The following is a 15,084-nucleotide window of genomic DNA, read 5'->3' on the forward strand; positions in this document are numbered from 1 at the left end:
AGAGTGAGTTGTCATGAGCACTGTCAAGGTTGTCAATCACTTCTTCTCGGGTTGTCAACAGCCACTTTGTTGAGGTTGTAAATGAATTGTTGCAATAAAATTAATAGGGGTAAGTAAGTAATTTCACAATTAGAATTGATTACACACAGGTCCCTAGGGACTTCAGAATCATTTCGCGATTTCCAGGGACTTTGTTGATATTAATTGTGCTCCATGGGACCTGAGTGTAATTTTCTCATATTTTTATGTTAAAAAAATTGTAGGTGAGACTTGAGTTTATAGTAAAATTATTTGTTATATAAGAATCTGACCTAAAGGCCAGGTCTCTAAAGAAAGTTCCACTCTATATAGTGGCATCTAAAGTGATACAGACATGTAAAGTAAAGTAGAGAGATGATAATAAAACTAATAGTTTTTTTTTCGGTGAAAAAAACTAACTAATAGTTTTTGGATAAAAAATTGAATTTTAAAAATAAAAAAAACTGTTCTTTACTTGAGTATTTTATCAAGGTACCATCTCCTATGCTGATTGAGAATTTATTTCCTTATTATACTCATGCTAAACAATTAAAAATAAAAATAAGTAAATAAATAGATAATGAGTTTTGGTATGTGGGTTATCCAGATAATGTAATTGTCACTAACCTCAAATATCAGAATAGAATTGGACGAGTGATGCAGAAATATCCACTTCAAATCAAATTAAGAGATGCCCAGCTACGCGAAATTAGCAAATAACAACTAGAAACAAAAACAAGAAGTATACATAATTCAATTATTGTAAACTCAGCATAATTCATTCATTTTTTGACAGAGACGGCATAATTCGTTCGAGTATACACTTTTTTTTTTTGTATTTCTCTTTAGCCAAACTTGACAAGAAATCTAGAAAAAAAATTCAATTATTGTAAATTCAGCATAATATATTATAAACAAGTGTCTAACAGATTGTGTCTAATTTATCATATTATAACGCTTGAAAAGTTAATTTAAAGTCCAATAATGTTTTGATTTTCTATTAATAAAAAAATATATAACGCTATATAGTGTATATAGTACCTTGATAAAACACTCAAATTTGGAGTTCAAATGATGATCAAACAATAAATAAACATGAGACGTATATAGTAGAATTGATCTCATGTATTATTGACTCTGGATTTTAATATTAAAAACTAACAAATCTTTTTCATGTTAAAGCAAGCGATATATAGTATAATTTCGTAACACTTGTTTCTAATAATTTCCCGCTGAAAGAAATATATCGCTTAAGGACACGTAAGATAAATAAATAATACTTCTCCAATCCTAAATATAAGACTTATTTTGTAGTGTAAATTACACTACAAAAAAAGATCTTATATTTAAGACGGAAGGAGTATTATCATAGGAATTCTCAAGTTCAGATTTGTGCGATATGTTCCGATGCAAGAAAGAAACAAGCAACGATTGTCTCTAAATTAAAACAATGGCATTATTTTGAAATTAACTTGTAAAGAGTTTTCCAAGCGAACAATATTTAATAAAAATTAATCTTTAAGAATTTATTTTCATGACTGGTTTAGGTATATATCATTTCATAAAAAAAATAATTATAACCAAGTATTGAGCTATTTAAGAGTAATATTTAAGTAAATTCACAAAACTTATTTAAAAATAAATTATTTATTTAGAACTTATATATGGAATCACCATTTTTCCAAATAATAACACCGTTACCTATCAACAAGGAGAAAAAGTCTTCTAAGCCAAAACCCAAAATTGAATGCTTTTTTTTTTTTTTTTGTGACTGACCAAAGTACTGCATATCTAAAAATCATTATATTCTTTTATTTTAATAGAAAAACTAAAGCTTTTAATAGTCAATTAATAAATTTTACTGACTTAAATTAAAAATATATGATTACTTATAAAAAAAATTAAATCAAGTTAATTTCAGAAAACTATAAGAAACGCATCTAATGAATTCAGTGTTTAATGTACAAATACTCGTTCCTTTGATTGAAAAACAAATACTTTTCATATGCAAAAAGATTGGGTGAGACTTGAGTTTGTAATAAAATTATTTGTTATTTAAGAATCTGAATATTGAGTTCAAATGATAATCAAAGAATATAACAGATGAGACAATAAAATAGACATGTAAAGTAGCGAGATGATAATGAAGGTAAGGGTATCCTTGGATCATAAAAAAAGTGAAAAAAGAAGTCCTTCATCAAGCTAAATTAAAAAAGTAAATAAATAAATAAATAAATCAGTTAGATGACTTAACCTAATATAATCGCTACTTACCTCAGATGTGATGATGAAATTACACAAATAACGCAGAAATGTCCTCCGGATGACTCTCAAATGAAATTAAGAGATTATGCCCAACTACACACATAGCAAACAACAATTCACCCAATCAGTACAAACATACGAGATATATAAATATATACTAATTTTCAAAGAGTTTAAGGTCTTGAAATTCATTGTTGTATAATTATTGACGAACCGAAAGAAGGACAAAAAATAAAGCTCATGTACACTCAGAAAATGGTATTTATTGAAATAGTTTTCAGGTTGATGATATTCCCGATTTATTTTTTATTTTTTTATGAATATTTCAAAATTTCCATAAGTTACTGTGATATATATAAATATATATATATATATATATATCAAACAACCACTGTCCAAATTAAGTGTTATTCTATTTTTAAATTTTATTTTCATATAATCATGATGTAAAACAAAACTAACCTTTTAATAACTATTTGTTTGTTCAATAACATAAATTCAATATAATGAAAAACATAACTTGAAATAATCTGACTTTTTTCATAAGTATATATTTCCGAAAATAGGCATTCCATCATATTCAGTACAAAATTTAAATTGATATAAATTCAATGTCATACATAAAAATACAAAATAACATTCAACATTTCATTTTTAATTTTCTAATAATATTTTGATTAAAATTAATATTTACCTGTAAAATTTTCAATATCTGATGAGTGGCAAGGGAAGGCAGCCAGAACATGATTGAAAGTGGATTTTAAGAATTTAAGGAAAGCATAAACCACTCTAGCAATACACACACTATAAGTTGCTTAAAGCATATTTCATTAGAATAGAGAAAAACCCCAAACTTTATTAAATCTATCTTAAATTTTAACAACTTTTCTCCTGTTTCATATATACTTTCTCCTGTTTAACATATACACTTATTAAGAAAATAAAAATCTGCCCAACAAAAAATAAAAGATAAAATGGTATATTTGTGTTAAAAATTTAACTTAATGATGTAACAAATATATAAGACAAAGAACCTTTTTTTCTACTTTATGGTCACGTAAAATTAAAAAAAAATTATATTCTGTTATTTACCTGTAATATGAACTTCTGATCATGTTTTTTTCTTCCCGTTTTTTTTTTTTTGAGGCAGAACAAGAACTAATGGCAAGCAAAGCAGAGAGTTGATAATTACAACTGCTTCTGAAAAAGAGAATGAAAGAAACAATAGTGTAAACAATATAATGAGGCTTTAAATAAATAAACAAAATTAAAATAGAAAAGAAAAGGAAATTATTCTTTACTTGAATTTATATATAGTGTAACTTGGGTCTTAAAAGCTCAGTATATTGCACACCAGAAAAAATTTAAAAAAAAAAAAAAGAAATCTTATGATTCCTAGTTTTACATACAAAAAAAGTGTTTTCATTTATTTTTTCTATGTAATTCATATTTTGCAGTGATTGATATTTATGTGACATAAAGAGAAATTCTCAATATTTTGATGGGAGGGGGGAAATGCTTATATTATAGATATAATATCCATTCTGCTGTTGTACATTTTTTCCCCTAAATGATGATATTGAGATTAATAATGTATTACTTCTAATATTCCCGTGCTATAAAAAAATACTATAAGTTAAAGATATGTAAAACAAAGAAATGATATTATAATAATTATCTGTAAATAAATGTGATATCTTTTGAGCCCAAAGCCAATGCAGAAAGATGACAACTGAAACTAATTAATTATGAGAGCACAAGAAAAGCAGGAACTAGAAGAATTATAGACAACAATATAAATTAATAACTATTCCTTAAAAATAATATGATAAAATGGATAATTTTTTTTCAACAAAATAGAGAGTATTTCGTCTGATTTCCCTAAAAGAAGGAGTAGTAAGACCCCTAAAGTATTGTAACTAAGTATTATTTACATAATTATAGAAGTCATTTAAGTGGAAAAAATCCTTGTATATTTATGTATATGAAATTTGTATTATCATAAGGCTTTTCAAATAACTAAAATGAAATAAACAAAAAATATAAAATACATACTAAGTTAATTACCTCAAACTCTGCAATCAAATTAGATAGGAAAAGAAAAGGTTCACCAAAATGACCTTGGAATCAAATTGCGCCATGCCAACCTTAATTAAGGAAACAAACAATGATTTAGTTAATTAAGACTATGATATTACGGAACTTAAATTTTAAAGAGTTCATTTACTAGGAATATTGATTATTCTAAATTATTGTGAAATTCAAAAGAAAGAAAGAAAAACTTGTAAATTATTTGGGATTAACGTCAAGAATGTTCATAATAGTGTTGTTGCTCGAATGGGAGTTGGCTAATTGATTATCACTATACTTTTGTCTTTTGTACTCTTTCCCTATCCAGTTTGTTGTTTTTTCTGAATTGGTGCTATTCGTTTCTTGTTTAATGAAATATCTTTGGTTAAAAAAAAATAAAAGTCGGGAAAATTGTTCATAGGCCTTAGATAAGAAAATTAAATATAGATATGTCCCAAAAATTTTATATTTATAAGTTGACATGCCTTCCCCCCCCCCCCCAAAAACAATTGACCTCCGTTGTTTACAAGTCAAACTCACATGTTTATAAGTTGGGTTGTGTCATTTATAAGTTAAATAGCATTTACTGTATATGATATTAAATAATTTTTCTCATCAAATATGCAGTTACTAACATAGCTACCTCCTCCATCCATTTACTCATACTACAACATCAAACATGGATTGTAAACATGTAATTATATTAATTAATCTAGGGCATTTTTTTCAAGACTTATCCGTATTTATTTTTTTAACCTGGAACATAACATAAGAGTAGAATAAATAACTCTAAATGATGATTACACAATTCAGATTACTCATTTTTTCATTATCGTATCAATAGTCAAAGAATGCTCAAACATCTTTTTTTTTCCCTGAACCATATACTGCCCCAAAAAAATTACATCAAAAGTTCCTTTGGGAAAGGAAATGTAATTTATGGACGTAAAATAAACAACTTAATTATATTCTGTTATTTACCTTTAATATGAATCGATGATCGGCAGAAGGATAATGATTTGATCTTCTTCTGAAACTAAACTGAAGGAAACAAAAGTGCAAACTAAGAGGCCTTGAGAAAAAACAAAATTTATGTGCACTATAAAATGTTTTTCTTTAATAAATATTAATAAAACGAAAGAATCTCCCAATTAACTAATATTTACCTCCAATATAATACAGACAACCTTGATGATATTTCGAGAATTCAAACGGTGAAGGAAGGCTGAAGAAAATGGTTGACACTGATGGCACGTATATATGGTTTTTGGAAATTTGAAGGAGGCAACAAATAGCTCATCAACACAAGCAAGAACAAACGAGAGATGAATTGGAATGAATATATAAGAAGAAAGTCTAAACTTGTTGATAAATAAAGACTTGTAAGAATTTGTTCTTTACTTGAGCCCTTCAGGGATGGAGGCACCGATTCCAAAGTTACTGAAGTAAGCTATGTTCATTTCTTAATGTTGATTTCAAAGTTATTCCATGCATTTTCATTGTGCTTTTGCTTTGTTGTATTGCATATGTTGCTTTCATTTGGGTTTATCCTATGGATTCTTTTCCTTTAACAGGAAGGAAAAGCGAAAATATTGCCTTCTTTATTATTGAAGCCCAAAGTATTGTTTGGCCTTAACATATCAAAAAGAAAGATGCATCTGTGATGTAAGTCATTGTTTCAAACAAAACGATCAGCACAGCTTGATTGAATCCTGAATCTCATTTTCCAGGCCAATTAACCAGCAATTATATATATCCCTAAAACAAGTTGCTTGGCAATTTGTATGAAACAAAACCATAGCTCAACACAAACCAGAGAAAGGAAAATAAAACATTAATTTCTTAAAGAGCCACACATAATCTGGGATTCTGGATTCATAGCAGTCTGCAGTATTTTATAACATAGAATGATCAAGTCCAGGAAAAGTCTTATGTTGGAACTCAGCTATGTTTGATTAAAGAAAATGTCTATCACCGGAAGCTTTAGAAGGGTAATGCAGGTGAAAATGATGTGGGTGGGGCCTCAAAACAGATAACGGGATTCAAATATTCAATAAATCTTGTATTTTTCTCTTCTTCTTTTTTTCCCCAAATTAGATGTGGATTTTGGTATTCTTTCATGCATACATTTTCAGATTTATATCCAATTTGTTTAAAAAAGTAATGTGCAAACAAGAGCCTACTCTTCACAGCACCAGCTAGCAAATGCTAGCCACAATAACTTTTATTCATTTTGCTTAGTTTTAGAGATCAAAATATATGAGAAGTAAAAGAAATATAAAAAGACAAAGACTTTGGAATTATTGCAGCATTCAGTATTTTATAGCTTGTTACATTCAGAAGTGTTTTTTCTTCTTGTTACATTCAGAAGTGTTTTTTCTTTATTATAGAAATCATAACTAAATAAAGACATTAATTTCTTAAAGAGCCATTGATAATCTCGGATTCTAGATTCATAGCAGTCTGTAGTATTTTATAGCATAGAATGATCAAGTCTAGGAAAAGTCTTATCTTGGAACTGAGCTATGTTTGATTAAAGAAAATGCCTATGACTGGAAGCCTCAGAAGGATGATGCAGGTGAAAATGTCTCTCTCTGGTTCTTTCTTTTTTCCCAAATTTGATGTGGATTTTGGTATTCTTTCATGCATATATTTTCAGTGCCACATCCAACTGAATTGCTTAAAAAGGTACTGTGCAAACAAGAACCTACTCTTCACAGCACCCAAAACCCTCTATGATATTAATCTTAAGCAAAACGTATGCGTAAAAGATGTCAATCAGAAATATCAAACCCATAACACAGCCATGCCATGGGCCAAGTGGAGAGTTACTATTAGTACTCAATCTCGAATCTTGAACTTCATTTTTCAAGCCTATGAACTACCAATCACAGCTAATCTCAAATGGGTTGTTTGAGAATTGTAATGGAATGAAAACATAGCTCAAAGCCAGAGAAAGGAGAACAAATACTAATTTAGACTTTTGGAATTATAGCAGCATTTAGTACTTTAGAGCTTATTACTCTAGAAATTTTTTTTAATTATAGAAATCATACACTAAATAGCTTAATTCCATGTTTTCCATAGAGAACAGCTTTAAAATTTCATCGAGTTAATGTGGCATACATGTTATACATTTTAAGTATTATAGTATGCTTTAGAACAGAGCAATGGTCAGAAAGTATCCCCGAGAAACTTATGGATCTGAGGCATCTTACTGACAATTTAGCTGAGTAGCATTTGTCTTCATCCAGAGACTTATAATGCATGAACCATTTTTTATTTCTCTTCCAGAGATCAATACCTGGCTGAAATCTAAATAGGATTTCAGTTCAATAAGGAGTTAGATAATTACTGTTGTTGCTGATTCTGATGGCTCAGAGGGGTGGGCGGCCACATGCCAGTCCGAGCTGGTGTCAAGATCCCATGTGGAGTACGCGCTATACAAAGCAACAAAATGGCACTGTTTCAAAACACATCTTGCCTCTTGGCATTCAGTAGCAATCCATCATCAGGGATCAGAGAGATCTCCACCGGAATGGCGCAAGAAGAACAAAGCTTGATTGCAAAAACTACTCCAATGAACGATGGTGTCTTTGATTCCGATAACGGCTAAAGATAGATCGCAACAACGGTGTGGCTTGGTTGCTTCGTGTGGAATCCGGACTCATGGTCGAGGGGTGACAGTATCCAGATTGCAGCTGTCAGTGGAAGAGCATGGGAGGCGCGCAACCAGCATGGTACGGCACAGACACAGCCGATGGCCGCCGAGAGAGACCAGCTTCGCCGGACACCATTGGTTGGACTGGGCTAGTCAGTAGCCCGAAGCCCGATCTCATGCACCTTTGGGCTGGGTTGGCGTCGTTTTTATGTTAAAGATTTTAATTACTTTTTTCATTTTTTTTAAACTGAAAAACATTTAGATTAAGGGTGTGTTTGGATAAAACCAAATCATGGTTTAGAGAATAGCTTCTGGAGAATAGATTCTGGAAAAAATAGATTTTGTGAAGAATAGATATTGTGAAAAAGTGATTCTGAGAAGTGAGAGTGTTTGGATAGTTGTTATCAGAAGTACTTTTTATATGTACAAATTATTAAAAAAAGTATAATTTAATATGATAATTACATAAAACATGGATTGTATGATATATTTTAATTTGAAGGAATAAAATTGTTAATAATATATTTTTTACCAACATAATTAATAATACATAAGATAATATAATTAATATGTGTATAGTTATTTATAAGATATAAGATTAAATATGTTTATAAAAAATTAATTAAGGGGTGTTAAAGTCATATTATTGTTGAGATTTACTCTAATAAGCACAATCATACTCTTCAATTTGAGCTAAAAGCAGAATGGATTCACTTCTCCCGAAACCATGGTTTTGGGTTCCAAAACTATGGTTTTGACCCAAACCATGGTTTCGGATAATTTATACTTGTTTGGGTTGTTTTTTTTTTTTCTAAATCATGGTTTGGCCTGCTATCCAAACAGGGCCTAAGTTAGCTATGTGCGTCGGGGGCTGCGTCTTGTTCCTTAATGTTTGTAAAATTTTCTTTCGCTACTCGCCTACTCCCATAATTTGCATCATTAAACTATAGCCGTTGTAACTTTTTGTTGTAGGAAAGCGAGATGTGTGTGTATATATATATATATATTTATTTCCTTCAGTCAAAAAAAAAAAATTAAAGATATCACCTCAAAATTATGGGTTCTTATCATTGGCATGCGACCATGATTTGAATGGGCTTGTTTGATACGAAAGAAAGGGGGGGAGGAGAGGAAACAGGAGGGATTCTCCTCTTGCTTGGGTTGTTAAAATTTTTAGAAAAGGAGAAAAATTTGTCTGAAATTTTCCCTCATCTCTCCTCCTAACCTTCTCTTCCAAAATTGGGGGAGTTGGAGGAGAGAAAATGTAATATTTTGATTTTATTTTAACCAATATATGTTCATGATATTTCTTAATATCCTCACATTACCCTTCTAATATATATTATATAATACGGATGTTTGTGCCTAGATTTTTTGAATTTAAATTTTGTCATATATTTATTTCTGAATACTATTTCATATACCCAAAAAATATTCAATAAAAATATCTAAAGTTTCCAAAAAAAAAAACAACTTAAATGAAATAAGGGTAAAGTTGTCTAAATAAAAATATTTTTTTTCCTCTTTCCCTCTTAAATCAAACAAGATAATATAAAAATGCATCGCTTTTCTCTCATCTTATCAATCCAAACAAGATAATGTTAAAATCATTTCCTTTCCTTTTCTTCTTTTTCTCTCTATTAAAATCTCTCTTCTTTCCAAGCCAAACACACCCTCAATCTGTTAATAATTTGTTATAAAAGATAAATCCTTTTGATTTGATTTTAGCTAAAATGATCTTTCCATTAAACAAATTAATTTTTTTGGCCAATCATTAAACAAATTAATTATAACTTAACAGATTTGCTCATATTGCATAGCGATGATCGTTGAACAATTTTCCTAATTAACATTTTTTTCCCGGTAGTTCTATTTATATAACCGTTCATGATCCTAGGAGGCGTTAGGTCAAAGAGCCAGATTAGTGATATTTCCCCATATAAGAGTCATCAAGGTCAAGTCTTTGAGTTCAAACATCATTCCGTAGCCCTTGATATGAGATTACTGATTTGATTTGTATTTGGCGCTTCTGATCACATTTAAGCAACTCATTGAGGTTTTGGTTCAAAGCTGTTGTTTTTCAAATTTTTGTGCACAATGATTTGCTCTGTGAAACAATCTGCTCTGGCGATCAGAAGTTCTTCCTCTGAAGGTATTTTCCAGGGAAAACATTCAAACCCAGTTCAGATGTCTTCGTTTTCACCTTCTCTTCCCAAGGCAAAGCTCCTGAAATCTCTTGTTTCTGTGCAAAAACCTTTGTACCTTTCCTCTACTGGGAAATTTGCTCCTGCGAAATCCCAAAAACAACAGAGTTTGATCACATGTAAAGCGTACGAGGCAGAGCGATCAGACATTGAAACAAGCACACCATCAGAGGCAGCTCAGAAGGTGAAAATTGGGATATACTTTGCAACATGGTGGGCTCTGAATGTGGTTTTCAATATTTATAACAAGAAGGTCCTCAATGCATATCCCTACCCTTGGCTTACTTCCACTCTCTCACTTGCATGTGGGTCTCTTATGATGTTGATCTCTTGGGCCACAAAGATAGCTGAGGCCCCTAAGACTGATATTGAGTTCTGGAAGACCTTGTTTCCTGTAAGTGACTGGGTTTTTGTTTGTTTCCTGAGAAAAATTGTCTGGATATAAAGCAAACAATGTTTTGTTTGATAATATGTCATGCTTTTCTCTGGATATTGGTTGAAACCACAGGTATAAAATGAAAATTTACTCCAATTAAACCATGCAGCTGAACTGGGGAGTTTAGTCATATATTTAAATTAAAAAAAAAAGTTGATCAAATTGAAAGAGGAACTTACTATAGCCTCCCTTTCTCTATTTGTTGCTAACTTTCAGGCTTGACAAGATCTTCAGTAGTTCTTGTTTCTTTTCATGAATTGATTTGTTTTTCTAATGAATAATGATCCTAATGTTTTTGTCTCCTTCAAAATAGGTTGCTGTTGCACATACAATAGGACATGTAGCAGCAACCGTTAGCATGTCAAAAGTTGCAGTTTCATTCACCCACATCATCAAGAGTGGTGAGCCAGCGTTTAGTGTGTTGGTTTCAAGGCTTCTTTTGGGGGAGACCTTCCCGGTGCCGGTCTATCTGTCCTTGATTCCAATTATTGGTGGATGCGCTCTTGCTGCTGTGACTGAGCTAAATTTCAATATGACTGGTAATAAAGTAATTTTCCTTTGCAGAATATTTTGGTTATTGTATTCTGTTTCTTTTTTATGTCACTTTTGAGAACAATTTGAATATAGAGATAGTATGAGAAAAACTAAATTGATCTTTGAATTAAACCGAGAAATATACTTTTCTGTCTAATTAGTTATGCTATGTAAGTCTCTGGTGTCTTCATTTGCTTTAGCTAACTGGCCTTTACTGGGATTTTGAAGCCTATATACCTGCTTGACGTTTAAACCATTAAATACAGGGGTCCTTTGATGTGACTTTCTTGGGTGATTTTGTTATTGAGGGAAGCTCCTTGTGACATCGTAATGGATCTTTTTGTTCACCTTTGGTTTAACCAGTTCTTTCTGCCCTGACATTTTATCTTTCAACAATTTTCTGCAGGTTTCATGGGTGCTATGATATCGAATTTGGCATTTGTGTTTCGCAATATCTTTTCGAAGAGGGGCATGAAGGGAAAGTCTGTCAGTGGAATGAACTACTACGCTTGTTTGTCAATGTTGTCTCTCTTGATTCTCGTGCCATTTGCATTTGCTGTGGAGGGACCACAGATGTGGGCAGCCGGATGGCAAACAGCCCTCTCGCAAATTGGACCCCAATTCATATGGTAATTATAACTGCTGGCTTTGATGCTCCCTTTTTTATTTTTACCATGGTCATGTGTTTCTTAGTCTTTGTGCATATCTATATCTACATCACTAATAAGATTATGTAAATATATTGTTTGTCATTCTGAGGAGATACAAGTATTTGATGCTGCCTAATCTCTTCTCTGATTGAAACTTGAAAATTTCTAGTTTTTCCTTGACTTTCATGGTCAACGAAGCTGGATTTTTTTGGATTTTTTTTCTAGAGATGTTTGAATTTTTCTTGATGAACGCCTATAATGAAGTGACACGCATGAGTGCTAAAAGTTTCTACACTCCTTGTTTATCCCTTCTTGTTGTCTTCACAGCCCTCATAACTTGTCTGTAAAGAAACATTTGGCCTTGTGATTTAGTACTTTGTTTTCTGTATATCTGTAAATGGAATTACAAGAATAAACCTTCGAAAATTTCATCTTGAGTAGCATGTAAGAGATTTTGTTAATACGCCTTATTTCAACCACATTATCTCTTATTTTTGCTCGTGAGTTTTGTCGAATTATAAAGACCTGAGCTTTCCCGTCTTTTCGGATCATGCATCTTTGTTGCTAGTTATTATTTGGTTCTGAAAGCTTTTGCACTTTTCTATTTTACAACTGAAATATGTGGCTGTTAATTGAACACAATAGGTGGATGGCTGCTCAAAGTGTGTTCTATCATCTGTACAACCAGGTCTCATACATGTCTCTGGACGAGATCTCCCCTTTGACGTTTAGCATTGGCAACACCATGAAACGTATATCGGTTATAGTCTCTTCAATCATCATCTTCCACACGCCAGTTCAACCCGTCAATGCTTTTGGAGCTGCTATCGCCATCCTTGGAACCTTCTTGTATTCACAGGTATTTTCTAGTCAAGTATTTCATTTAGTTTTCATATGATGATGCGTCTTATTTCTTTATAACCAATTGTTTTTCCTTTTGGCTGTATTATGTACTAGTAAAAGAAAGCACTAATCATCAATATTGGTAATCCGTTCATCAAACAGAAGGGGAAATAGGTTGTTCATTGTCTGATTGTGGGTGAAACATCAATAAAGACTTTTGATAGGGGGCACTGTTATTTGTTAAAGAGTTCAAACGCCTTTTTAAGTCCTAAACTTTTTCACTCTTAGAAAAGGGCAGAGGCGGAAGAATTTTAATTTATCAAGTTTATGAAAGGTAAAAGTCTGAGGCTCATATTGCAGAGTTAGGTTTCTCTGTGTTGCACAATATCATAACTACCCGTAAGGTGGCCTCATGCTTGGTTTAGGTGAGCCAATGTTTGGTTTGTAGCAGTTGGACTCCGAATTGCCACCTAACTGTAATTACTTCAATCCATTGTGTTGTGTTCCAATTTCAAGTCAATTTTAACTTGAGTTAGTTGGAAATAGACCACTTTAAATAAGTGACTTGAGAATATGCGTTGGTTCATACCTTCACGGCAAGGAAGCACTTGGCTGTCACTGTTGTAAATATTTTGCGGGACCTTGGAAAATAAAGCCATGTGAGAGTTTGAGAAGTGAAATATTAAATATAGACTTGGGGTGCAATTTAGGTGTTTGTTATCAAGTTCCCTAATAAATTATAAAGTTCAGGTCCTCTCAATTCTCACCCCCTTGTGGTCAGATATCATAGAACAGTGTGCAAGACCTACCATTCCAATGGGTCCCACTCACTGTATGCATCTCCCCCAAAATTGACAAGAAATTTAAGGGGGAAATTTAGATGATACGAGGTCATAATTTTATTACAATCGAAGGACTATTTTGATTAAAAATAATTATTCTCATTCTGTCATCTTTGCAGAGGAAAATGATTCTGATTTCTCATTCTGTCTTTTCTTTTTTTTTTCCAAGGCAAAACAATAGTGTGGAGGAATTGAACAGAAGGTAAAACCTGGTACAACCTTATGCCCTTATCATCTCAGCCAAGGACAAGGAAGCTAATTACAAGAGATATGTGACTGCTGGGTTTTTATTTTTGATTAGGATGATCTGGCTGCGTGGGCACTTGTACATACTAATATTAAGCAATAATTCTGCTGAGGAAACTGTATCATTATACATTATTAGTTAGTGGTTTTAGTCTGGTCTGTTTCAGACTTCCTAGAAGTTTAGAAAATAAGAAAAAACAAATGTTCTGGTTTCACAGTCCGAGCCTCCGATGATAATCTCGAAACATTTGTTTATTATATGAGAAAGGTTTAATAATAATTTTAAGAACTATTTCTTGTGTTGATGCACTTGTTCTGATCCATAGATTATATTATTACTACTTTTATAATTATAATTATTACGATCAACCATATTTGTAATGCAACTTGAGATTTTATTATGTGCATTGCATAGCAGAAATTTTGGCCTTTTGAGGCAATATTGAATGCTTCCCATGTGAACATGTTCAAGAAGAAAGTGACCCTTCAGTGATCAAAGGTTTCATAGCAATATGGTCCTCTTATTTGTGGTTTGGGTCAGTCTTAAGTGTATGCTAGAGATAGAGACACTAAACAGGATCTTCCTACTTTTTGAAGGTTTCACATCTATGCATTATAGCTATTATGACCTTCAAGGGCTAGATTGTTAGGTATTGGTGTTTTTAGGCTTGAATTATTTCAAGTCTCAATACATCTCTTAGCAAGAAAATGCACCGGAAAGACCAGTTTTAGAGAGGAAACATGACAGCTAATAAGTTGTCATTTATGTTATTTTAACGGTCATTCATACTCTTTAGAGTTATAACTTAAATGTTCTTGATGTTATCATGGGAAATTTATTTATTACCATTGGATGAAAATGGATATGCACTCTATTTAAAATATCGTCTTTTAACTTTATAAATAAGAGTGATACCCTTTTTAAAAAAATAAAAAGAAAATTAAACCTGCGTTTAGAAAACCATGTGCAGAGAAAATAAGGTCAAAAAAATTAATATATGTTTTTAATTTTAATTATATCTAAATTCACTTTTCCCCTTTTAAGATTTGTCTGAATGGAAGAGGATAGGTTGAAAAAATAATATTTATTTAATTTACAATAAACACAATGAATAAACCAACATTTCTATTCCTTTTCCTTCCTTTTTGTTAAATTTATCATCTCAAGCTTAATTAGTTTGCTAATAGTTTTCTAATAGGTAACATAACTTCTAGCATGAAAGGAATAAGGGAAACATAATCAAGTGCACGCTAATAGAAACAATTTTACTTTGGCTTTCATGTATCCCCCCAAGAAAAGAAGATGCTTCGTAAT

General features: G+C 31.6%; 1 protein-coding gene and 1 long non-coding RNA gene across 2 annotated transcripts; one reads left to right on the forward strand and one right to left on the reverse strand.

Moving 5' to 3' along the window:
- Positions 1–4,362: 4,362 nt before the first annotated feature.
- Positions 4,363–5,601, reverse strand: LOC114718937 (uncharacterized). The gene is made up of 3 exons (XR_003737869.1): positions 5,520–5,601; positions 5,335–5,394; positions 4,363–4,430 (listed from the first exon to the last, which is right to left on the reverse strand). It is a non-coding gene; the product is annotated as an uncharacterized LOC114718937 (long non-coding RNA).
- Positions 5,602–9,964: 4,363 nt separating this feature from the next.
- Positions 9,965–14,078, forward strand: LOC114718936 (glucose-6-phosphate/phosphate translocator 1, chloroplastic-like). Its single transcript, XM_028904375.1, has 5 exons — positions 9,965–10,612; positions 10,968–11,193; positions 11,595–11,817; positions 12,484–12,697; positions 13,693–14,078. The coding sequence occupies exons 1-5, from the start codon at positions 10,112–10,114 to the stop codon at positions 13,702–13,704; spliced, it is 1,176 nt and encodes a 391-aa protein (XP_028760208.1). The 5' UTR covers positions 9,965–10,111; the 3' UTR covers positions 13,705–14,078.
- Positions 14,079–15,084: the final 1,006 nt, after the last annotated feature.

This window comes from Neltuma alba, unplaced genomic scaffold (assembly GCF_004799145.2).
Source record: "Neltuma alba isolate B1F8T4 unplaced genomic scaffold, ASM479914v2 tig00011881_pilon, whole genome shotgun sequence".
NCBI lineage: Eukaryota > Viridiplantae > Streptophyta > Magnoliopsida > Fabales > Fabaceae > Neltuma > Neltuma alba.